Source organism: Athene cunicularia (assembly GCF_003259725.1).
Source record: "Athene cunicularia isolate RWA chromosome 1 unlocalized genomic scaffold, athCun1 chr1_part2, whole genome shotgun sequence".
Classification (NCBI taxonomy): Eukaryota; Metazoa; Chordata; class Aves; order Strigiformes; family Strigidae; genus Athene; species Athene cunicularia.
In genome coordinates this window covers 53,742,562-53,768,953 of record NW_020799092.1, presented here as the reverse complement: position 1 = coordinate 53,768,953, position 26,392 = coordinate 53,742,562, and the positions used below count along the sequence as shown (strand labels likewise).

Here is a 26,392-nt window from a genome sequence, read left to right as displayed (position 1 = left end):
TTTGCCATGGAGATTGAGACACTTTGTATCTAATGTGCTATTTTTCTTTGTTGTTGTTTTGTTTAGTGGGAGACTTTGATAAGATCTGGCGTGAGCACTGTGAGGATGAGGAAACTCTGTGTGAATATGCTGTGGCAATGAAAAACCTTGCAGATAATCACTGGGCAAAAACTTGTGAAGGGGAAGGCCGAATTGAATGGTGTTGCAGGTAAATCTTAATGTATTTGAAAGATGCAATTGCACACTTGCAGTTATTTATAATACAAGGCTTAAATGTTCTTTGCTTTTTTGCCAGTGTTTAAGATTGGTTCTGTAACATGGTAATGATTTATTGCTTCCTAAGAAAATACCTTCTTACAGTTCACACTTATGACAGAAATAGCTTATGGAGTGTTTTGTTATGAGGTGACACTTTTTAAAAGTATCTTCAACAACCAGCGTGGGTTTTTTTCTTCAAATACTGAAGGTGTTTGAAAGTAAACCTATGGAGTAATTTTCCATACATTTAAACCTAAACTAAGCAAATACAGTGAGTATGTAACTCAAGTTTAATTTTCAGGGCTTTGTTTTGATTTGTGTATATAATAGTGTTTGATCTCTAAATGCAAATCTCTGGTGCTTAATTTTCAAGTCTTAATCTTCTCCAACAGACTTTAACCTCTGTGAAACTTGTTTTAAATGGATTTTAAACTTTAAAATTTCTGTAAGTCATAACCCAACAAAAAAATAGATGTTTATCCTAATTGTGAAGTTCAGTGAGTTCAGCTAAACTATTTCAATCCTTGAAGAAAATAAACTCCTAAAAGGAGAGAAATGCCAGTCACTTGGGATTCCTGCATACTGTTGGCATCCAAGGCATACCATGGAATCTGTACAGCAGAATAAAACAAAATATTGTTGAAATATAACTGGAAAGATAATTTATCAGTGATCCTGCCCTTGGGAATGACTTTGGACAAGCAAAAAGTAATCTTGTGTGCCAGTCTGTAGGTCCTGCAGGTGAGTCTTGCAAAGTGCTGAGCAAAAGGCAGCAAAGAACAGCAGATGTAGTATTGTTAAATTTAAATTCATTACATGAGTCCTTTGAGCCCATATATTAAAAAAAAAAAAAAGACGGGATGTAACTGTGAAACATTTGATCTAGAGTACATCCTGGTGGCAACTTGAGCTGTTCTGTGGCTTCTGGAAATGGAGCAAGTAATAATGAGCTGGTTTCCTTTTTCCCTACCATAAATTCCTAGGTATTTGAAAACCATTCCTTTACATATCAACCTTTTATCCTTTAGCTTAAAAACCAAAACAAAAAGAAAACACACACACCCCCCAAACTGTAGTTAAGTGTTTCTTTACAGACCCTTTTTTGTACCTGTTTTGTGTATCTTTATCCCAATTACAAGGGAGGTGAATCAGTTGTAAAGAACTGTGCCCAAAAATGGACACAGTATTCCAATGGCCTTGACAGGGATAAATAAAATAAATATTATTGACGTTGTAGTAAACTCTTGTTTATGCTATTGACGTTGTTTGTTGGGTTTTCTGTGTGTTGTTTTTCTTTCTGGTGTGTTTTGTTTTGTGTTGTTTGTTTTTTTTTATTGGTATAGCATTGATTTGTGCTTACTTGTGATCCCCAGCTGCCCATTTCTTTTTTACAGGCTTCCTCAGTTGCTAGTTGTTTTCCTGTATTTGTACTATTCAATACTCCCATGGAAATGATGATATATGTATTTCTCTTCACTAAATTACACTCTCTTGAATCATATTGAATTCTAATACTGCGATTTCTTGTAGCATCTTCCCTGTCCCAGCTTGGCATTGTTCGCAGTTGAGTACTGACTGTTCCAATGTTCAGGTTATCTCTGAAAAAACTAATTGTACTGGACCTAGGGCAGACTGCCATGGAACATTCCTTGATTTTTCTTACAATTTGTTTGTCAACTAGTATGTGAAACTTACTTCAGTAGTTGTGTGCCCTTTAATTTCAGCTAAACAGTATTCCCATAGCTTGTGACAAGCTTGTCTGTTACCCTGTAGGACAGGATAATGTTACTTGTGGATAGGGGAGGATTGGCTGATGGCCTGTGTATTTAAGGTTTTTGGTTCTATGTCTCACTTGGCTTCTCTTTGTAGTTCTTACAAGATTTACGAAGTAAACATTTAAGTGTCCATTTTGGGCCTTGCACCATGAACTTGTATTAAGAAGAGAATCCACCTTGTAAAAGACACTGGAATGTTCTGTCTCAGTATAAAGCTTCAACTAAATCACGTACCTTTTTCATTTACAAAGTCAGGGGTCAGGAGTTTTGCACCAGTAGAAAAAGAGGGGTACTTTTCAGTGTGTCTCGGATTAAACTGAGGCCTGGATGGCTAGATATCAGAGCGTATCAGATAGACTTTGTGTTCTGCAGTTTTTTATTCTCAAAGGGCCAAGAGGTGTCCCAGACAGATGGCAGGTCCCACTATTATTACTCCTTCTTGTGTCTGGGTGCATAATTGCATGCAAGAGAACTTTACTTGCATGAGGCTTCAGTGGAAGCTTTTGCTCAATGCTTTTAACTGTGTCACCATGACAGCAGAAAGGTAGCTGATGTATTAGATGAAGTTTAAAGAATGGATAGTCTGAGCTTTTTTGTTTTAAGTTGAAAGAAGATCTTTTCAGAGATCTGAATCTGAGAAGTGTTTTTTCCACTACATAAAAAAAAAACAACCCAACACCTTTTTTTTCTTTCCTTCGTTTTCCCTGTATTCTTTTATAAGCTAGCACCTGATAAAGTAAATCAGAGAATACAGAATAACCACTGGAGAAGCCATGCGTACTTAGGATGAAGTATAACAATTTTCTTGCAGGGTTCGCCTTTCAAAATTCTTTCTAGCCATTTCGTAGAAGAAAATGGAAAAAATGCTTTTTCTGATATCAATTCTAAACCAGATAGACTAAAACATTATTTTACTACTTCATTAGTTGTTTATTTAAACCAACACATATCCAGACTTTAGAAACTGTAAAAGATGGCAAGCAGTACATGATAGACTGTGCTGATGACCATATGCTGCATTGTATAGGGCCAGTTTTATTTATTGTTTAGGGCAACGTTATGCAACTGTTAATTGCGGAGAGGGGTTGAGGTGAAGAGGGATTAAAACTTTAGCGCCTTCCAGATGCAAATTAATGATCCCCTGAGTGGTGTTGTAAAAAGCCTGGGCAACACTCAACTGTTCTTCACTTGCTTTCTTTTTGTATCTTTAGAAAACTGAATATGGAGTAGCAAATGGTATTTGGAAATTAACATTTCTGGTTTTCTTTCATTTATATTGCAACACAAAACTTGAACCTTAAACCAAAATAGTGTAAGATGATGTTTACCCTGAATAATTGTTCTAACTCTTAATTTTTGCTGGCATAGGTAGGCTGGTGAACCTTTGTATGGACAATGAATGCCAGCCTGTTCTGGTTCTAGTTAGAACAAAATAAGCTAGACCAGCAGGTTTCCTTCTTTCTGTTGCTTTTGCATCAGTGTTAAGACTTGTGTTGACTTGGCTATTTTTTTTAAATAAAAAACCCCACCAAATCTGCACTTCCAACTATCATGACAAAACACTATCTAGACCTGCATTTTTTAAAAAAGCCTTTTGACTGTTTCATGAGCAAACTGAAGAAATATGCTCTTGTTGAAGTTAATGTCAGGTGAGTGCAGAACTATTTGGAAAAATCTGCAGAGAATAGATGTTAGAAGCTTATTTTAAAATGTGACTTTCTGAGAAGGACTCTTATGTCGATTTCTGTATCCATTACTAGTCAACATCTTCATTAGCAATCTTCTAGAATAAAGTCTGGTTTTAAATTTGAAAATGAGACTAAACAGAAAAGAGCTGTCACTCATAGCAGGATTAAATTTAACAGTGTTATTAACTATACTAAATATTATCAACTACCCTATATATATATCAGTTATACAAATATAGGCCAGGGAGTAATTGGTTGTGTCAGTCTTTTAGAAAAGCATTTCGATTCTCTAGCAGGCCACAAGCTGAATAGGAAAGTCATGGGATGCTTTTGCAATAAAGGCAAATATCATACTGGAGTGTGTTAATGAGATTGTCCACAAGATATGTAAAATACTCGTCTGACTTTATTTAGTATTGCTCTTAGTCAAAATATCACCTTGGTCACTGCATTTAAAAAATAACAAACATCAGTTCAACTGCAAGAAAGATAAAGAAATTATCAAAAATCTTCTAATTTTTTCCACAAAAGCCTTGTTGTTTTTCTTAGAAACTGTAGCTGTCTAGTCAAAAGAGAAGGCTAAGTAATCTCTTAGAGGATCTTTGAGAATAACAGGTCTCTGCTAGAACTGGAAAGCAGATCCTGTTTGAGTTTGGGAGATTGAATGAATGAATATTTGAAGACTGTTTTGCAGCTTTTTGATGAATACAGTTAGGTGAGCGATTCACTTTCAGGAGACTGGAATGAAGGAGGAGGTGGCCTAAACAGGAGGGAAACCATTTAAAATGGAAAAAACCCTTAATGTTCATTGTTCGTGTTTGTATGACAGTCTGTAATTTTTGCTCCTAAATACACTTTGTTCTGACAGCACTATAGCTGTTTGTTGAACACTAGAGCTAATTAGAGCAGTGATCATATTATAACTGCTGGCTATTTTCAAATTCTTGGAATCCTTTGGTAATGAAGGATATTGCCTCCAGAAGCTGGCTTGGGGCAGAGGGGTGGACGCAACAGCAGAGAAACCTCTGATTACAGACCTAATTGTGTTTCTCAAAAGGAAAATGTCTCAAAACCCTAGAACTGAGACCAAGTATGAAAAATAAAATGGAAAAATGTATGCAAGTTTCTCATCTTGAAGTTTATATTTTGTTAAAATATAAATATTATGATAAGACAATATAATACTTTATATTAAGAAACTTAGTGCTCTGACCTGTGCTGAATATAGGATTTCCGTAACATGAAGCTGGGTGCACATGACAATCGCAAAGTATTTTCCAGCCCACAGGAAATTCTTTTGCTCTTCTAGGTATAATTATTGTGCTCAAGGACAATTGAGAATTCTCCCTTTCTTGATTTTTTTTTTTCTTTGGAGATTGGGGGGTGGGTGGGTTAAACCTGTAGAAGAGTTTACACTTTGGGTTTTTTTCAGGCCAGCAGCTCTGTAAATTGACATTAATAAACTTATTCCTCAGTGTGTGGGAGGAGGGGAGAAACATTTTGTGAAGAGAAGTAAGTCTAGACCCTCCTTCAGCTCTGAAGGGAAGTATGTTATTTCACTGTACCCTCACTGAATTTTATCTTCAATATTAGGGTTTCGTAGTAAATATTGTAAGGAACATAAGTCAAGCTCACCTCTTCCTCATTATAAAGCAGAAGGAGAGAGATGAACTGTGTCTGTTCTTAGCCTGTAAAATGGGCTGTTTGAAACCCTTGAGCATTGATAACAGCTATTGGAAACTCCTTTTCGTATGATAAAATCTGACCACACCATCTTTAATTTAGTTATTCATTGCTACTTGACAAGAACTACTAACTACTCAGTCCTTGACTGCTTTTAAATTTCATACGGTGTTTCTTTGGCAATTCCCCATATCTTTTTTTTTTTTTTTTTCATTATATATTCTATCGAAACCCTTAGTTTTGATCACTGTATTTGAAAATTAAGCTTCTCTTCTGTTGCTGGAAAGTATTAACAAATGCATATGTATTCATACCAGCTTTTACAGAAACTTCCTATGTGTGTCCAGCCTAGATAGCAGAGCAGGGGGGTCAACTTGAACTGTCTCTTTATCATTTGAGTTTTGAAGTATGGAAAACAAGTTTCACTGAAGAAATACCTAAATGACTATTTTTTTTAAAAAAAGCAAAGACAAGAACTGAACACTTCAGCTGTTTCTCTGCCATCAAACTCGAACAGTTTAGGCCTGAAATGTTTGTTTTGCTGTTTGTGTAAACTGTAGCGTTAGCCCAGGTAGCATTTACATTGCACAATTCTACACAAGTATGTTAATTGTAGAGCTAATATTATATCATCAAAGACTGAACGCTTAAATGTCAGTTAAAAATGGAGCCATGTCAGTTCTCAGAATTATAAAATAGATTTCTTAATTTTATTTTTCTTTGTAGATAATTAAGAGGTGCTCTGTTCATTACTTGAGAGAGTTGTTAAATGTAGAGTCTTAGATAACTGCATGCTCAAAACTACAGTGTGATCAATGATGGCTTTTAAAGGCCATGAAGTTAAACATGTGGCTACATCAATAAGTTATCATAGGATAAACTAGAGTGTGCATTGCTTCTGGTTAGCTACTGCACAGTGACTGCTCACATGCTCACTGTTACCCCCTGGGAGGTGTGAGGCTCGCTTCTGTGAGGGGAGTACATAGGCAGCTCCTCTGAGGCCTTGGGAGCCAAAAGGGCAACATATGGTAATCCTGTCAGGATCATTGCAACTTCAGAAAGATGTAAAAGGAAGATAACCCTCAGTGGTCAATATATGCAGTATTGCCTAGGATTTTTCATTTGGATAGGTGGATTTGGTGGTTTGGGGCTTTTTTGCTTCCTTGTAGTATTGCACAGGTATGCAGAATGGGATCTGAATGTGAAGAATTTTACCCTGTTTTGGGCCTTCCTGTGGCTCTGGCCCCTCAGTCCACCAGCGAAAACCCAGGAATAGAAGATGCTTCTCCTTATGGTTGACTTTGATAGTGTATTCGACAAGGAAGGTCAGTTAAGAAGAATAGAGAATTATGAGAACTCAATTGACATGATAGGAGGCAGGGGTAGAAGGATGGAAAAAACACAGATTTGCACCAGTACCAAGGAGGAAGAAAGGGATTCTCACTGACAAGAATAAACACTATACAAGTAGGTGGTTCTCCAGTGTAACAGTTTATTAAGCGTTAAGCTGGGCAACATCCCAGCTACTAGTGAGTTAAAAGGTTCATAACATCAGTAGTTGAGGAGAAAAAAATGATGCATTCTCCAAAGTTGTCAACTTTTTGATGTGTACTGACGTACATGTCAGTGGCAGTGCAACATTATTTAAACTGCCATTGATTCTGGGTGTTTTAAGAGATATAATGAGAAAAAAGAATAAAAACAGAGGCTGCAAGATGCTAACAGAATAGTAAGGTAGCTCATAAAGAGTGAGGAAAAAGATATTTTTTTCTGAGTTTTATTCCTTAGACTAAATGACACACAGAATTAAATAGTTCTGAATTGATCATATGCTTATAAACAAATAATACATTATAGTGTAAAATACACTTTTATTAGCATACAAGCAATAATACAAGTGTTTTTCTAGGGTTCTCTTGTTTACTGATTTTTTTTTTTTAAATCTCTTTTCTGCTAAGTTAAATAACTGGCTCCTTCTGCTTTAACCTTTGTTAATTTTATAATTGTTATCTTTCCATACATGCAGTCTCTGATGGATGGAGTTGGTATGGTTTCACAGTCTGTATATCTGGGAGTATTGCAGCCTGGACTGCTATTCATGCTTGTGCATGTGATCTTGCTGCATATTGTTAAGATGAGGATTTTATTTCTTTATTCCATCCAGCTTCATTTGGTCTGAAAATAGCTTTGGTTACTGAGGAATTGTAACTATAACCTTGTTAATTAGAAATATGATGTTTACTGACTTATATAGCTGTATTTTCTGCTCTAAGGTTACTGTCTGTAGTTTAGACTTTTTATATTTAGTGCAAGAATGCTTGAGCAAGTAAAACTTGCCTGTGCTTTGAGTTTTAGACACAGATCAGTTTTGATCTTGAGGTCCTATAAGCATATCAGTGCAGAATGTGTCCAGGATAACTAATTTTTTCTCCCTCATGGCAAGAATTAGTAACCTGGACATAACATGCTACTGTAATTATATGTTTACTGACTCGAAGTGGCCATTTCCTGTCATCTTGGAATAAAGCAAAGGGACTTCTGTCTGTACCTGTTTGATTGTGTATATTTCCCTTTGGGAAACTCAACTCCGATTTACTTTTTTTTCCCTTCACATCTTATATGGTGGAGAGGCTGAATATATTTGGTGCCTATACACTCACCAACACTTAGATAAGGCATGGGTATTACAAGTCCTTGTCTCTATTTGTGATTTAAATGCAGCATTATACCAACATGTCCTTTCCTGAATCTGTGATGTGAAATACTGTGTTTGTTACCTTGATCCTGATTTGTATAAGGTGTTATTAAACTCCACTTGAATTTGTTTTCTGGAATATTTCCTTCAAGCCTCTGCAGCTTTGTTAGAGGAGAATTGAGTGAATTTCAAGAAAGATCATAAAAATCAGTTGTTATGAAAACATCATTCAAACAAGTACTATTTCTGTTAAACTTTCCATGCAAATACTTGGCTGGCACATCTAATTAAAAATACTGCTTCGTGCAGGGTGAGTCAGGCTTTTTAATTTCACAGCAACAAATTGTTTCCAATTCTAGTTCTATTTTGTGGACAAAATTCAGTTGTTCCCGAACATAATGCTTGCTTCTTGTACACTAATGCTGACTACCGGTTGAAGTATGCAGGTGCAATTTAACTTTTTTTATTCCTTTAAACTGGTTAGCATTTCTGTTCAAGTATGGCCAGATTATTTTGCTCTGGTTCCTATTAGCAAAATAATTAAGTATGAAGAAAAAACTAAAAGCTGAGATAAGTCTTCCACAGTAATATAGCTACTGCAGATACCTGTTACTTAAAACCAGAAAACACCCTGGGCAAACTCAATTAAAATTAAAAACTGGTGTATGTAAATTAGCCCATAGCCTGGATTATGTTTCTTTTCCCCCACATTATGTGCCTTGCATGACACAGAGGTTTCAGAAGCCCCTGCATTTATGGGGAGCTAGTTAATAACTCTTTGCACCTTTGTGGAGAAAAGTGGTGCTCAGGTGACAGCTGAAGTTTACCCTCTAGTGATGTTCTAACAGGACTTCTGCTGTCTTGCTCTAAAAGTCTATCCAGATAAAACTATTTTGAATCTCTACTCAGCTGTGATTTATGGCCTAACTTTTAGAAATAGAACACCATTTGACTTCAAGTGTGTCCTTTGGGTGTATTGCATCTTTCGTAAAGTGGATTTACCAAACCTGTAGTAAAGCCCAGATTTGTTTAAGAGCTGACAGTGCTTGTGTATCTTAAACCTCTGTCTTGTGTCTTAGCTATAGTAATGACCAAAAATAACATTCTGTTTTTCTGGGGAATTTTTCTTTTTGTCTTCTCAGCGTATGCCGAGAATATTTTCAGAATGGTGGGAAAAGAAAAGCACTTGAGAAAGATGAAAAAAGAGCACTTCTTGCTTCTAAGACCACTCCAGCTTTAAATGTTTCCCAGGCTCCCAAGATTGAAGATCCCTTGCCAAATATTGGCTTGACAAATCATGAAGCTATAACAGAAGAGTAAGTTTTACTTGTTTTCCAGACTTTTTTTTTCCCCAATTTGTGTGATAAGACTGACCTGGATATTTTTTTCCCCGTAACATATTAGATCAGTCTGATGTAATTTTAATAGTTAAGAAGGGGAATTTTCATGTGACTGTATACACGTTTCAAGAAATATTTATGTTGTATATTTTGGTGCATGCCATAAAAAAAATTACTTGAGAATGACAACTTAGTCATCTTCATTTAAGTGTTAGAGCAATTTCACTTTTGTATGTCATTGGTGTGCAATGTGATTTATATGAAACCTTGAGGTGAAATATGGAAGATGTTAATTAAGTTAGAATCTAATGGCTGTTCAGCACTGTTGAAAAGTCAATTGCTTATGTAAGTACTAAGTGCCAAATGTAAATATCAGAGTACTTAAAACTTTCTCTTCATAAATAATTGCAGAGAAACTTTTAATTCCAATTATACGCTTCAAAAGCAATTTTGAATTATAACCCTTAATTTTAACTGTGCTAGCTTTCTGTCCTCAAAATGTGACTGGTTCCACAGAAGTTGCAGTATCCTTGAGGTATTTTCCTAACAACAGTTTTAATTTTAGTTTGGACCTTCAGTCAAGTAAGAATTTTTTTTTGTCATTCAGGATTCGCTTTATTATTTCAGTTACAGTCCCACCCTTTTTTTCCTAAATAATGTGGGTCATGTTTGTAGCTATTCTGTGTATGATGGAAATAATTTAATATTTTGCAAGTATGCAAAATGCATAAGCATATAATCATTAAAAGTTACACTTGTGACTTCATATTCTTTACAAATCAGTTCATACTGTCTGCAATTATGTTTGTTTTGTGAAGAGGTTTTTTCATTATTGTAGCATGTCTTCTGTGATCAGCACTTACCTTAAGTTAGGTCTAGTATTAGGAAAGGAACAAGCATGTTACTAATGTTATTAACAGATGTGTCTGTCCTTATGAGCTGGTATCTTTTGTGGTTTGTCATGTTTCTAAAGTAACTTGCAAAAGGCATAAAGATGCCTATGTAGCTGTATAGCTACAGGCAAAATGAAATATCTCCCCTGTTATTGTCCTATTATGACAGGACAAAACAGATGCTTCCAGAATGACAGTAGTGGCTTCTCATAAGCTAACTTGCCCCTAGACCCCTCTTTTTAGTGATCATTTTGCTAAACCAGCCTCAAAATGAATACCTGTTTTTTACAAGAACTGCCAGGAACTTTTGCATAAAGGACTGATGAGATACAAATAACTTAAAACATTTCAAAACTGCTGGCATTTGTTAACATATAATTTTAGCAGTACTATAAATAGAAGTTTGTTGGTATTTGTTTGTTTAAATCAATAGGTTTGATTATAAAGTACATAAAGTTGATTTGTCTTCCACTGGGAGGCCTTGTCATGATAAAGTATTAGTGCTCTCTTTGCATGTGCTCTGTCTTCATACTTTGTACGTTTATGATGGCCATTGCAGAGCTAACTTCACATGAGTTTCTTCTTGCTACGAGTAGCCTGTAGCTTTACCTTTTGTTCTGACTAGTGTGTATAGAAAATAGTTAACAGTTTTAATTAAATAATTTTTAAAGTATTTGTTAATATAGTGAGTGATGTTGGGTTTTTATCTTCATTCTCAAAACTTTAAAAATATGTAAATTCATAAAGACTTACCTGGCAAAGGCAAGATTCATAATACTTACCTGAGTAAGCACCAAATGATAGTATGGTTTTTAGTAGCTGTACAGACCTTAAAGCAACAAGGCATAGCTATTCTAAGTTTCTGCCCAGAGAAATCAAAATTCAGTTTCTTCCTCTATGCCTTATAAAAGAAATTACAGTGCTTATCAGAATGAAAATTGATTGTGTATTACACAAAACATACATTCCTCCTGAAATGTTTTTCTACCATGTCTACACTAATCAATTAGTGAAGTCTGAATCTTGGTGAGGTCTTGGTATAATGGATGTGGGGGAACCTCCACCCACACACACACACACTTGTCCAAATACTGTGACTCTATTCTGGTCATGTAATGCTACAAATAAGAGTTGTGGGGTTGTCTATAGGTATGGCTAAGCCTGTGACTTTTCGTTTTACTCTGGTAAGTTTGTTGTTCCCATATATAATCATGTCTCAAGTAGTATTAAAACCAGGTTGCTTACGTAGGAGCTCTTTCTGAGCTTACCTTTACTGGCAAGCTATTGTAGAGAGACTGTACTTTGCTTGGTAAGGAGCAAAGCAGGCTAGCTCTGGAATAGAGTTCCTTGGGTAGGAAAAAGATGCTGGGAGATGTGGAGAGAAGTAGGAAGCACTCAGCCTGCTCCTAAAAGTGATGGTAGGAAACATCATAGGAACCAGAAGTGCAAAGTTTACTGTAACTCAGTCACGCAGCTACTTTGAACCCATTTCCAGTTCATGTTGCTCACCTCTTTGCCAGATTAAAATTGGGGAGTCTTACAGAAATAACTGATGCGAATGGTCCTTTTTTACTTTCATCTATATGAAAAGAAATACATTGTCTACATTACTTCCTTCCATCCCAGAATGAGTTCTTATGTATCTGCAACTGCACCTGTTGTGAAGCTGGACATCAAAGTGGCTCAGTCCTGCAAGATAAAAGTGGCTGTTATCTGCTGTTATTAGCAGGGGCCTCCAAATTCAGAATGCAAGGAAACTAAAAAAAAAATAAAGACCAATGTCTTTGAACGTAGGGTGTATTCAATAGCTGAGTCCTTGATATTAATGATGAGTGCAATATTCAAATTCCTAATTATTTTAAGAGGGACAGTGTATCAAGTTAGACAAAGTGTCAGGACAAGGCAAAACCTTTAAATGACAAGATAGTTAACTGCTAGTACTTCTGTACAGGTGCGCTGATCTTATCTGTTGCTGCATTATATATACTGGTAACTGCCTTGGTCATGAAGAAAATGCCTATGGCTGCAAACTTGAAGATGTCCAATGTTCCTCTAGGCATTGGTCAGAAAGATTCTTCCTTTGGAATATAAAGATGCTTTTAGAGGCAAGGCACAGTCACTGTCCTCAAAAATTGTCAGGCATCTTCTTTTCTTTTTTAAAAATACATATTTAATTGAAAGAAAAGAGCAATGTTGTCTTTATCTTCATAAAGACATTTCAGATTGGTTTTGCAGTTGATCACAGATGATGTCAGAGCTTTCCAAGAAAAGACAAATCTCATCTGCTAGCCTCCAGTGTATCTTCTGCTGTGCTGTAAAGGGATTTTCTACCAGACAGTACAAGAATGTCCTCTCCTTGATCTTCTGTCTGCTAATTTCTTTCTGATCTCCCACTTCTCTGGTTATTTTTACCCCAGGAAGTTTTGGAATCTGATTGAGAAGGTGACAAACCAGTTATTCAGTGTGGGGTTTTTTTTTTATTTGGTGGGTTTTTTTGGTGGTGGTTTTTTATTATTCTTATTTTCCATGACGTTTTGGAACGGGTGCAGCATTCTGAAACTAAAGTATTAAAGTATTCTCAGCAGTCTGTCAACTGCTTCCTATCAATCCAAGCAGTAAGTCATGATTTCACAAGTTAATCCCACCCCACCCTCTCTTTTTTTTTTTTTTCTAAATAGTTCACCTTTTGTTGTTTGGTAGCATAGTTCAGCATTTAGCATTACAGCCCTTGGCCTTCTTATCTATAATTCCACCTTGAACAGTAGTGTCATCACACAGTAGCAGATAAGGAGGTAAATTTTTGGCTTACTAACAGGTTGTCCAGAATTCTTATGGCATAAATCATCATTTTTGAGTACTTCAGAATTACTATGATTGGGACTCTCTTTTTTTGACTATATCTCATTAAAAAGCTTTTGGATACTCCAAAAGAAAACTGATTGCATGGCATGCAATAGACTGTGATTTTTTTTTTCCCCGAAAGTAGTTAACTTCGGTTCATTTAGATGTTCAGAATCACTTCCCTATAATTGGAGCAACCAGTTTTTAAGTTTGTGGCTCTGTATGGACTGATCTGACTCTTTAACACCATCCATTGAAAATAGAATTGGAGTGAACCTCCAGTAGTAATCCATTTAAAAAAAAATATTAGCTAACATAAAGCAAATAAAGTTTTTTAAAACTTTTTCAGGGAATAACTAAATGCTTTCATTTTTAGAGATATTTTTGTTTATCTTGGAATACTATTATGTGTTCTCTTGCCTTTATTAAACCAGTTACGGCACTTGACTTCAGATGCCCTTTAAAATGGGACTGACAAGTAGGTATGTCGTAGACTGTTGCCAGTTTCTCTTTTAAACTCCTGAAGTTTTAACTCTGGTGACTTGTGAGACTTCAACACCAATAAATACCACAAAAAGGTAGATGGGAAACACCAAGCAATAGAGAACACCTGTCTAGTGGATACACAGGTTCCCATTTCAGTTTCTTACTACAGGTAAGCAAGTTAATAGTATTACAGCTGCTCTGAAAATAACTGTTCTGCTTGAGGACCATCTGCTTTACTGATGGAGTTTGGTTCTTTAGGTATCTCAGCAATTCAAGTAAAGCATTCACTTCTATTAGTCACTACTGTGGTGTTCTGTGAGAATTTTTTTGCATTAGTTATCTGAAATTGTAATTCAGAATACAGCTTCAAAAATAACATTTGATAAAACTGAATTCTTACTGCTTCTTAGATTGCTCCATTCCTTGGGGAAGATCAGATTACTTGATGTTGGTAGCTGCTTTAATCCATTTCTGAAGTTTGAAGAATTTCTGACAGTTGGCATAGATATTGTTCCAGCTGTTGAGGTATGTAATGTGCTGAATATAATATAAATTTGATTCTCAGATATTTTTAGAATACTTCAAAATGACTGTAGAAAAAGTATGTTTAATACTTAAGTGTATATCCTAAATATCTGTGCTTTAATAATAACTGTGGCCCTTCTACTACATCCTTTTCCATGAACAGGCTCTAAACTGTAGCTGTGTTTTGATTTAAAAATCTGGTATTTTTTTCAAGACTTATGCTTTCATAATGCAGTTGTGAATCTTAAAATTGGAAAATTTTTAGTAGCCATCTTTTTATGGCATTTCAGAGGAGTCCTTGCAGCTTAAAAGGTGTAAGTAAAAATTGAGTAGGCTAATGATTAGGCATGAACCTCTCAGAAGTTGCATTCACTGACAGAAGGAAATGATCAGTGACTGTACTTGGGGAGTTTTAGTAACTAGAAGTGCACTGTAAGGGGGCTTTTCTGTTTATTGCTAAAATATTACTGAAATTCCACAATCCTGTGGACATATATCAGCACTTTTGGGGTAAATAGCTTCATTTTCTCTTGGTAGTAAGATTCTCAAATGCATTACTTCTACTGTAATTGTATGATCTTTCTGTCTTTTGCTCTTGACCCAACTTTTGTCAGTCCTAATAGCATTTATCAACTAAGCAAAATGATAAAATGGAATGAAAATTAAAAAATACAGAAAGGAATACATTTCTAATAGAAAACCCTGTGATCATACAGATCTTGACCACTTACAGTTTAAAATCAGACTCTATTAAAATCAGTGGCCTAAGGTAACCCTCTTTAGAAGTGGAGAGATGAGAAGTGTACGGGTACAATAACACAGTTAACTTGAAAGTAATGTTCTCTTATTTGCTGCAGTGACACTTACATAGTAAATGCATGGTATTTTGTTGTGGCTACCAGGTTTAGTCCAGTAACACCTAATTTCTATTTCTGCATATATGCTTAGAGATAATGAAATATATTCTTGAAAAAAAAAAATCTGATAAATTGCTTTTAAAGCAATTCAGTGTTAGTTTCATCTAAAACACAAAGAAACTTTAAGTTTCCCATCTTGCTTAATTTGAAGAATAGGTATCAGTTTCCCAAATGCAATTGCCTTCCACCACTTAAAAGGCTGTAGGACTTCTGCATAGGGCTCTTGGGCATGACAGAGGATGTAAAGGATACACATGCCACTGAAGTGGCAGCCTACGAAGTCTAAAATGGTAATACATGGCAAGTAAATTTCTAGCTGATACATATATCATGGGTGTCTACATCTGGGGTTTAAGTTCGAATTACAGTCAGTGGAGATCTATTAAAGATAGTGAAACCTAAAGGTCTTCTGTTTCACGGTAAGGTGATTTGTGTTCTGGCCTCTTGGGCTGTGTTGACTAGCTCTCCAGTGACTGTAATAGGAGCCTAGGCACCTAAAGTTACATCAGCTAAATATAACTATTAATTTTGGGGTATGCATAGTTAATATTTTGCTTTCTAGTCTATCGTGCTGTTTTTGTAAGAAATTACTTTTGTTCTTTTGAAAATCAATTTACACATAAGTGACCAAAACCATTATTGGCTGAGTCTCATAAAGCTTACTTCTGTGGATGTAATGGAGGAATATGAGTAATCTAGGCCAGACAACAGGAGAGGGAGTAGTCAAGTATCTTCAAGAGCTAACCAGTTCTTCCGGTTCTCTCCCAGTACAAGGTAATGATAAGATAATTAATTACTTCTCTGGTGACATGGTACCATAGCTTGATGATAGGAACTCCCCAGAGTGTTACTGTACAGGCCAACACAGTTACTGTGAGGCTTGTCTCAGGCTCACCAGCTTCTCTTACTTCAATTTTCTTGTATACTTTGGTGTGTTCAGGGCACCTGGAAACCTAGCTAGCAGGGTTCTTGGAGTGACACGGAGTACAGTTTGTGCACTCAAATGTATCTGCTAGAATAAGCTTAGGCCCACCTCCAAAACAACATTAATAAGCCCTGATGTATTCAAGATGACTCCGCTTTGAGCTGCATAAGCACCATAATAACCTCCTGAATAAACTTAACTTTAGGCCAGCAGTTGCCTGGCCTGATTTAAGATTTCAGAGTAACAGCCAAAGGGTTCTTATGGTAGTTAATGTAGTCTTCTGACCTGAAAAATTGATCTGATAACTCAGTGGTAGAAGCTGAAAACAAGAACTAGTAAAATCTTCTGATTTAGCAGATCTTTTAGGTAAGATACCAAAATACTTTTTTGAAACCCATTGAAGCATTGAGGCTTTTTAGGAAGTCAGTTTCTGGAATAATGTTGAATGGAGAGTTAAATAATTCCTTCTTTAATAAAAATAAATTAATGCACTTTCTGCATATCGAAATGCTTTAGATATAGACTAAGTAGTTGGAGTAAAACACATCACCTAATTTGAGAAACAAGAAGAATGTAATTGCGGAAAAACTAGGAGAGGAACTGAGATGTTAGTTATATAATAAAAGAATTAACGTCTTCAAAATGCTTCAAATCTGTTTCATATATAGAGAATGTAAACTGTAGAGATGAATACGGAAATATGATTCCATTAAAAGGTTTTGTGTTTTGAGAAGGGGGACTGCACCAAGAAACGATTAGTGTTCTCTTTAGCTAGGCATTGTTCACTCATTTTCAGTGTCTGAAAAAACAGGTTTCTTTTTGAAACTTTTTTTTCTTTTTGAACAGGTTTCTTCTTGACCCAGTGTTTTCGTCAGATATTCCTTCAAACATTCTGCTTATAACACAGATATTCCAGAGTACTATTAGCAGTGGTTATTCCCTTAGAGAAGTTTAATTTGTCTACATAATTAAAACACACACACACACACACACACACACACACACACACACACACACACAAAAAAAAAGCCTAAAAGATGGCAAAATTGGAATGGAGGATCTCCACTTTGGGAAAATCCAAATACAATTTCATACTGCTGTGAAACATGCTGAATATGCAGCAGATGATGTATTGGAGTAAATATGGTCTGAGACAAAAAAAAAAAAGGGGGGGTTGGAAGGGTAGTGGAATTAAAAATTAGAATATATAAGTAGGATTGTGTTCTTAAAGTTCAGTGGACACACTGAAATATGACTGCTGTTTCACTGTCAAGGAGGACTTTAACAAGAGTTCAGGACTTGTATATCTAAAGTTTAGTAGCAGTCCCCAGTTCAGCAGTTTTTGTCCTAAAACTGCCTTGCAGAGTTCAGATTCCACTCAAAACATACTTTAGTCCTGCAATTGTCTTTAACATTATTTCTACATAGTGTTTTATGAATATTTTTCTACTACTCAGAAATACTTGCAGTCTAAATTGTTTTTCCAACTCTATATGTATAATGTCTAACTCATGCTTCTAAGTAAAGTTGGCATGATACTCTGAATAACGATTCTTCAAAGCACTTCTTTCTTCTAAAACTTACTAGCGGATATAATGAAATTACTACTGTTAATTTCCTGTTCTAAGTATTACAAGGAAGCAGAATATACCCCTGCAGGTATAATGGTTGCAATTAGAATTTCTTGATTGTAGCCACATAATGCAAGTCTCTTTCTTGATTTTTGCATATTGGAGGCAAATATAAAAGGTAATGAAAAATAAATCACAGATTTTTTTTAACATTGATTACTTTTTCTAATTTACTGCATACTCTCAGAAGATAATGTGATTTTATATGAATAGAAATAACATTCACTCTTACTTGGAAACAATTGTGCCTATCAGTTGCTGATACATTAATACCTTTACAATAGTGTTCTAATGATTTTTGAATATTATTTCATAAAACATGCTATAAATGTTTTTGTGGTGTGAAAATGCAGCAGATCTAACTACTTTTCTGTTCCACATAACGTTTTGTGTCTGCTTTCACGTTCACTTACCTGTTTTGAGTCTGTTGTTCACTGCACTCTAGGCATTAATAACAATTTTTGGTATAACATAACATTATTTTCTTAATACTTTTTTTAATGGAAGAAGTCAGTCCTGGGTTTTGATGAACACAAAGTGTCAGAACTTAAATGTAGTGAATAGCATAGTATTACCCTAATTTTTTGAATCTTCTGTGATTAAGGATGTTAAGAACTTACTCTTCTGTATGTTGTGTTGTGGTGTCATTTCCCATCTTCAACAGCTTGAGCCCACAGATGATTAACAGATGAATTTATAGCCCTTACCTTATGTGATAACTGCCCAAATGTGTGGTGCTATGCTCTGCATTTACAGCAAGGTTAAAACATGGACCTGTATCACTGCTGCAAACCAGTTAGTTACTGTAACTTTCTAAGGCGTATTGCCTTTCTGTAGCTTCTTTGTTTCTGTAGCAGTAAAGAACTAGGCTTTTCCAAGCAACCAAACTACTAGGTTTCCTGGATTCTTTTCAAAGAACTGGTGGAAATGAGATGTGAAATTTATTTTCTAATTACTGATTTCAGGTTTATAAAAACCTACAAAAAGCTTTCAGTAGCTGGAGAGACAAAAGCAGTGTAGGCTTACCCAAGTTGTTCTTAATCATTTGACATAGCTAATCAGATACTTGGTTTTATTTGGGCTAGATTTATTTTTTTATTGTGGGTTGTTTGGTTTGTTTTTTTTTTTTTAAATTAACAGTTCTCAGCTATCAAATCTCTAGTAAATTACTGCACTTCTAAAATTTTTCTTGGCAATTGTGAAAGCTGAAAGTATGTGCTAAATTGTTATTTTAGGTTGTTTGAGGAATGTTCAGTGGGCTTGACATTTCCTCAAGGGAACACAGAGGTTATCATTGATTGTCTGTGGGTTTGGATTATATCTGCTCTTTAAACTAACCTTCATGTTTGTTTGGTTTTCTGTTTTTCTTATTCCACCAGAGCGTATACAAATGTGACTTCTTAAATCTTCAGATTCAGCAACCTCTCCAGCTGGCACAAGATGCTATAGATGCCTTTCTTAAGCAACTGAAAAATCCCATTGATTCTCTACCTGGAGAACTGTTCCATGTTGTCGTTTTCTCATTACTCCTTTCTTATTTTCCATCACCTTATCAACGATGGATATGCTGTAAGAAGGCACATGAACTTCTCGTATTAAATGGCTTATTGCTTGTAATAACTCCTGATTCATCTCATCAGAATCGCCGGGCTATGATGATGAAAAGCTGGAAAATTGCCATAGAGTCCTTGGGTTTTAAACGCTTCAAGTATTCCAAGTTTTCTCACATGCACCTGATGGCATTTAGGAAAACTTCCCTTCAAACGACAAGTGACTTAGTTAGCAGGAACTACCCAGGAATGTTGTATATCCCACAGGATTTCAACAGTATAGAGGATGAGGAGTATTCCAACACTTCCTGCTATGTTCGATCAGATACAGAAGATGAACAGCTAGCTTACGGTTTTATGGAGCTACCTGATGCTCCTTATGACTCAGACTCTGGAGAAAGCCAGTCTAGTTCAATTCCTTTCTATGAGCTAGAAGATCCTATATTGCTTCTAAGTTAATGTAGTTGTTGAAATGCCCTTTCAGTCAGTCAAACCTCTTGCTTAACTAATTTTGCTATACTAACATGGGCTCAACACAAAAATGGTTTGCATAATGAAAATGCAAAGGTTTACAGAGTTTGCTATTTTTTTCTACTTTTGAATTTTAAAATTTATTCTTGTATGAAAGTGAAAAAATACAAGTTTTATGCAAATGACTCATGTCATAGCATAAATTGCTGTTACTTTCTTTAGAGTTGTATCACTAATTTTTTTCCAGAAAGGTACCAGTTTCTTTAGTGCTGTGAAGTGTGAATTCTATTTAACTTCCTAAATGTTGTTTCAATATTTTAACTCAATGTGGTTGAGCTTAAGGCACTGGAGTTGGTGGGCTTCTGAGAAGTATATGTAGGAAGAAATATTTTGCACTTTAATTAAATGTGCAGATAGGTTAAGACACTTGGTTACACATGTCCCTTCTTAATTGTGGAACAAAATTTTTTTTCCAAAACTTGTTTCACTCTGGTTAAGCCTAGGCTGGAGTAACTATAATGCTTGCACGTTTGATTTTATGTTAATTGCAGCCCTCTTGAGATAACACCAAATTGAGGTAACACCAAAACACTGGAGTATATTCATCCATAGTTATACATACTGTGTAATTTCATTGCATAAATAGTAGTTAGACATGAGATTTCTGAAGATGTTATCCTCCCCCAGAGGAGTATGGTACGTCTAGATAATTATGTTTCACTTCAAAGCTGGAACATGGGTTTGCAATTTCATGAGCACTAACGTATATCAGTATTTCCCCAGTTATGTTGTTCTGTATTCTTTTCAAACTGTGGTTTGGGGGGGTGGGGTGGGATGGGGACACACGACAGGGTGGGTTTTGTCATGTTTTAAAGTAAAATATTTATGCATTTTAGAAACAAACAACTTTTTCTTTAATTGTCTTTATTTGTAGATCTCCCAAGTTCTTTGGTAACTACAGACCAATTCTGTAAAAAGGTACACAATTATACAAGTTTTTCAAGGATAAACATATTTGCACAAAATTTGTGTATTCAGACCACACAAGTGAAGTTAACATACACTATTTGTTTGCTTATTTGGACCCAAACATCTTCAGTTTAGTTAAATAAAAACTCCATAGCTCTCTGAAAATCCGTTTGCACTGTAAGGAGATGGAACAGAAATGTTTTACATTTACTAAGTTTTTTTAACTTGCATAATAAATTTGTGAGATTTTGCAGGAAAAAACCAAATTCTGTTCAGTGGTGAAAATAGAGGATTCAGTATTAGTTTAGCTTAGATTTCCTTCCATTTAAAAATAATGGCCAGAATTTTCAGATTTGAGTGTTAAACTTAAATCTGTATGTAAGTGCCTAATAGTAAATTATTTGAACGAGGTGCCACATCATGGTTTTAAGACTGACTTCAGCAACATGGCAGAAAATACTAATACTTATTTTCACAGGTGGTTGTGATGAAGTATACCTTACACCATATTAACCTACCCTGTTATATTTGTAACGGAGAAGTTACCAGATAAACTGAAGTTGTAGTATGGATGCTGCAAAAAGGAAACTTACTCCTTCCATTGAAGTTTTGCACTGAAAGTGTCACAGTTTGACCTACCTGTTTTTCTTTTATACTGTTTCCTACAAAGAGTCATCCTGCATTGGTCCAGCTTATGCCCAAACATCATCTGCATTTAAATGCTTTATTCTTTAACATAAGCTTTTTGTGTCTCTTCTTAAATTTAAAGCATCCCCTAATACCTGATTCAAATTCGTTATTCAGTCTGAATGATATAGTTATATACAAACCAAACCATTGTATTGTGATGTGTAAACAAAAATTTAGACATGCAAGTATCATGGTTAACTTTTACTCTTTTTTTTACAGAGAATACTTCCCTAATGAAATACACGGTGGCTTCAAAATTGGCTATAAGTCAGTATTTGCATCTAATGTTTTACCAATTCACTTTCACTAAAATGTTTGTCATTCAAAGCCTTTCTTCTTCCCAGTTAACCACTGGCTCCAGCAGTGCTCACGTTAAAGCTAAAATTTTGGTGCTATAAATGCAGCTGTTTATGGAAATTTAGTCTTTGCATACTTCGAAGTGTACCTAACATTTTAACTGATACTCCTTTAAAAAAAAAAAAGTTATATACCAGCTAACATTATGTTGGTATTGGTTAATGTAAATTGGTTTGTGATTATTACAAAAAACCAATTCAGACCAAGATTCATCCCTCAGAAATAGTTTAAAATATTCATGTTTAAAACATGCCTTTTTGGCAGGTTGGTAGTTGTGGTTTAGGGACCTGAGATTCCTAACAGCTTGGTTTTCTTGATGCCTTTTTTTTTTTTTTTTAAACAAGGGACAGTACATTGTGGGGTAGGAGGACAATGGAATTTACACAAATACTTATATCTCCCTGAACAATAGAGTGGTGATATCTGGAGATATTTGGCTTTGGTGCAAGAAGAATTTTCTAGGTTATGAAATATTTGAAAATTATGACTGTGCAAGAGATCTCTTGTTCTTAAGGTGCTGGAGAGAAGAAGGAAAAAAAAATGTGTATTTGCATTTCTGTTGTCTTTATGTCACTACTTTTTGTGAACAAAGCACATTTATTAAAAAAGAACCTGAAAACCTTTTTAAAAATTGGTTTTTTTGTGATGTTCTTTTTTTTATTCTTGTGCAGTTGGTTTATGCTGAAATCTAGTGAAATCAATGCATAGTTATTTTCCCTTATTGTCAAAAAAAGTTGGATTGGGTTTATTTTACAAACAGCTGAATTATAGCAAAGATATGAAATTTGGTACTTGAATTCCAGCTTCTACATATCAGTTAGGGTCTTTGCTTTATGGAAGGGTTTTTGGAGTTCCTCCAGTTGGTCCTGTATTGTGTTTCTTTGATTGCCCACTTAGGATGCAGCCACTTTCTAATGCAGTTTCTCTCTTTTCTCTCTAGATGTTCTTAATTATTTCTCCTGTATCTCCCTGAAATAGCTTTGCAGCACCCATTGTATGTTGGCCCTCTGAAGTCATTGCTGTATTTTTTTTACATAGTGATTTTGATTACTGGAGGTGTTGAGAAGGAATGACAATGCGAAAAGCAACCTAAAGAACTGAAAATGCAAGGCATCTACTTGGATCCAAATTCTAAAACAACTAGATTTCAGCAGAACTGAAGTGTGGCCCTAGCACTGCAGAGCCTAGTTGATATATTCTGGTCTCTTACTGTTCTTGCTGTGGAGACCAGAAAACATGATTTCACAGCTGTTCTCAGTATTGCTTCCTGCTTCAGGGAGACTTGCTGACTTGCTATCAGTCTAAGTCGTCTTAATTGTATTGCTGTGAATCAGCAGCAGGTTTATTGCTCTTCCTCCTTTCCTCAGTTTTCCTCAATTCATTGAACAGGAGGAAGATTATTTTTTTTACAATTTTCACAAATTTGCACAGAAACTTATTTCTGGGGTGTTATTTTTACTTTGTAAGTAAAAATATTCTCCAAGAAGTCAAAAAAATAGTTGCTTAAAGAGCAACTAAAATCACAGTTGGACAGATACAGAACCAAGTGTTGTCCATGTTGCTGGTAAAGTGTCTGAAGCAGGTGCCATTTACTAAGCAACTGTGCTTTTCATTGTGCATGTTAAAGGAAAGCCTCAACTTTTTTTTTTTTTTTAATCCATGTAATTTTTAGGCCTGTTGGCCAGCTTTATTTAAAATTTGAAGAGAGGTCAGGATTTTGGAAATGGCTGAGGCTCTTGTGAATTAGTTGTCTGAAGAATTGAGAAAGGACTCTCAAAATTTAGATGTTTGAGTATCCAGTTAGCCCCCATCAGTACTAGTGCTTCTTGACTAGGGGGAGGAAGGGGCTGGTTGTGTTGAAGGGACTACAGGAACAAAGGACATAAATCTGCGGCAGCCTAGCCCTCCTGCAGTTCAAAGATGCCCTCGTGCAGCAGCTGTCTAAACTTAATGCAAAGTTGAACGACCCTTGTTTTGCCTGTCTAAGCGATGGAGCTGTTGAGATCCAGAAACCCTGCTCTTGCCTGCCTGCCTGCAAAGGCCACTTCAGAACATGCATTTCCAAAACAAAGAGTTGTCAAACACCGACGGCTAAGAAGTGTGCCTTCTGTATAATGCCAGGGTGGTGAAAGCTGCTCTGGGGGAAGCACAGATCCATCCAGGACCAGAATCCTCCCCCCCCGAAGGCTCCTGCTAGCCAACGATGGGAAAGGATAGAGAGGATTCAGTCGGGCACGCAGTCCTGATGCAAACACAGCTTTCCCTCTTCTGTACGCTAAGCACCAGCTGACACTGTTATAAGTTTGGGTCGCTTGTTGTTTTGTTTGGGTTTGTTTTGTTTGGGGTTTTTTTTTTCCATTCTTCCAGACTATTAACCTAGCGTTTATTTTACACTTGCCCATCACCAGGATGCTATTGCCTTCCCTGGCAGCGAGGTAGTGGTGGGGCTGGAGGGTGCCGATAGGGGGAGGACTGTTACAGCCCCACTCTGCCCCATCGAAGCAGGCACCGTCCTACCGAGCGCCTCGTCGCCCGGGGCAGGCGCGGGCCCCGCGTAGCTGCCGCAGGCTGTGTTACATTTCTTTGGTAATATCTGTGTGAGGGGATACACTAATCATGGAAGTGCTGCCTTTTCCCCTTTTCACCAAAAAGCTGACCATTTGCTTTGGTTAGAGAAAGACTAGCTATTAATAGTGTGGTTGCGTAGTACACCTTTTTGTTAATTGGCTAGAAGATCAGCAGGAGAAGGTTGTATTCACAGTCCAAGATGTTATTTTGCAAATATTTGGTGCCAGAGCAGCCTTTGTGTCATTCCACTGGGAAGAAGCGTGTTCCCCTGCCCCAGCACCTGGTGTGGCATGCTGGGCCGCAGCAGAGGAGCTGCTCTTTCCCGCTTCCAACAGTGAAGTAGCAGCAAAACTCTACTCTGCACAAGCTGAACCAGTCAGAGTAGTTTTCTGTCAGAGTGGCTGCTTGCCTGCCAAGGAAGTTTGCTAGGGTAACGATCCCACCAGAAAATAATTTTGCAGCCATAGCACAATTTTAAGCCCAGCGCTAGGCAGGAGCTTCCGCCTTTTGCGTATGAGCCAGCCTGCTGACTTCCGTGAGGCTGTTGTCCAAATGACTGTTTATAGTGTTATTAGCCCCTTGACTTGGAGGGATTCCAGAAATGCTCAGGAATCAAAGTAACAGGACGCACAGCAGTTGTGCTTCAGGTTAGTAGTAGTCACGCACCAGTGCTGTGGGTTGGAAGGAATTGTTCCTCTGTTCCTGGTTTGAATGAGATAACTGGGGGCAGGGGGAGGGCTTGTGGGCTTGTGCAGGAATTAAGATAAATGGCTCAAGTTATCCATACAGTGAATGTTGATTGTAGCAAAAAAAAACATTAGACTGCGGACAGTGCTGTGATACCAGATACATTGCAACCTGGAACACGATAGCTAACTTAGGGCTGTGTTATCTATGTAAAGTAGAAACAAATGAAAGGTAGAGAACAGTAAGTGTGATACCAAATGAAGGGAGAAATATTACGAGATCTTAAGCATCCAGGCAACTCAGAATTAAGTTTATATATATAAAACATTGAAAATTAGTACTATGAAAATGCACAGTTGAAATACAAAGAACTTTAACTTGCAATGGCATCATGTAATAACTACTTGCTTTAAGTATATGGTATATATTCTGTTTCAATTAAACAGATCTTTAGTGTGTAGTTCTTCCACGTAATATCTGCAGTGTTGTTAGCTGTTTAACAGAATTTGAAAATATAAAGTAATTTAAACAATAGAATTTCTTAAGCCTGGTCTGTCTCCACAACAGTTACTCAAGCTGCTTTTACACTGGGGGTCTGTCTTCAGATCAGCCAAAGCTGATCAGTCAATTCCCTTTTTCTTTTGTTGTTTACTGGTTTAAAAAAAATGAGAATTTAAAAATCAAGAGACAATAAAGTCTTAGGTTTTGAGTTTCAGTCAAGGTGTTCATACTTCCCCCAACACTATAAATAAAATCAGTAAGCTATAACCTAGCTCTGAGTGTTCTTGACACTTTGGTTCCTCTGTCATACTAGTAACTCTTCAGAAGTCTCTAAGATGACAATGAAATGTAACTCTTCAGAAGTCTCTAAGATCAAATTACTTTAAAAATGTTAGGGGCTATGTATGAGTCTTCTTACATGTTGATGACTCAGCCCATAACCTGTATAATCATGCTCTTAGATAAATTTTTTATTAATAGCTTTAAAAGCAAAAGTTGTACATAAATATAAATATTAATGAGGTTGTCAGTAAGTTTTATCTAAGGGAATTTGAATGAGTGGTTGTTCTGGGGCTCTTTGTAATTTGTGACACTTCTTAAGAAAATCAGAGACAAAAAATTTTGATGCTAATTTTCTTGGGTTTATACTTTCTTGTGATCCACCTGTTGTTTTCAGTCTATTTTCTCTGAAGGTGTAAGGCTCTGGTTTATTTGTTCGGTGACTCCTGGTTCAGAGTTTCTGGTCACAAAAGGATCAAAAATCAGAAGTACATATGTTTTTCTTTACATGTAGTTGCACAGAAAGCTTGTTCTCTCAGTAATTCTTATTAATTTGTCACAATAGATCTTGTGTACAGAGCAGGGTTGTGACTTTTTTTTCCTTTAACTAGAGAGCTCTGAACTGCGCCTCTGACAACTTTGTGATAAGTAGCAAAGCATACA

At 36.2% G+C, this 26,392-nt stretch overlaps 1 protein-coding gene across 3 annotated transcripts in view; it reads left to right on the top strand.

The window, feature by feature from the left end:
• BMT2 (base methyltransferase of 25S rRNA 2 homolog) overlaps positions 1 to 22,221 on the top strand; it is a 34,386-nt gene extending 12,165 nt beyond the window's left edge. For all 3 annotated transcript variants that reach the window (XM_026862162.1, XM_026862179.1, XM_026862169.1), the window contains exons 2-5: positions 67 to 208; positions 9,242 to 9,415; positions 14,070 to 14,184; positions 19,037 to 22,221. In XM_026862162.1, coding sequence (XP_026717963.1) covers positions 67 to 208; positions 9,242 to 9,415; positions 14,070 to 14,184; positions 19,037 to 19,666 — 1,061 coding nt within the window. In that variant the 3' untranslated portion in view covers positions 19,667 to 22,221. The remainder of the gene's footprint in view (positions 1 to 66; positions 209 to 9,241; positions 9,416 to 14,069; positions 14,185 to 19,036) is intronic.
• Positions 22,222 to 26,392: the final 4,171 nt, after the last annotated feature.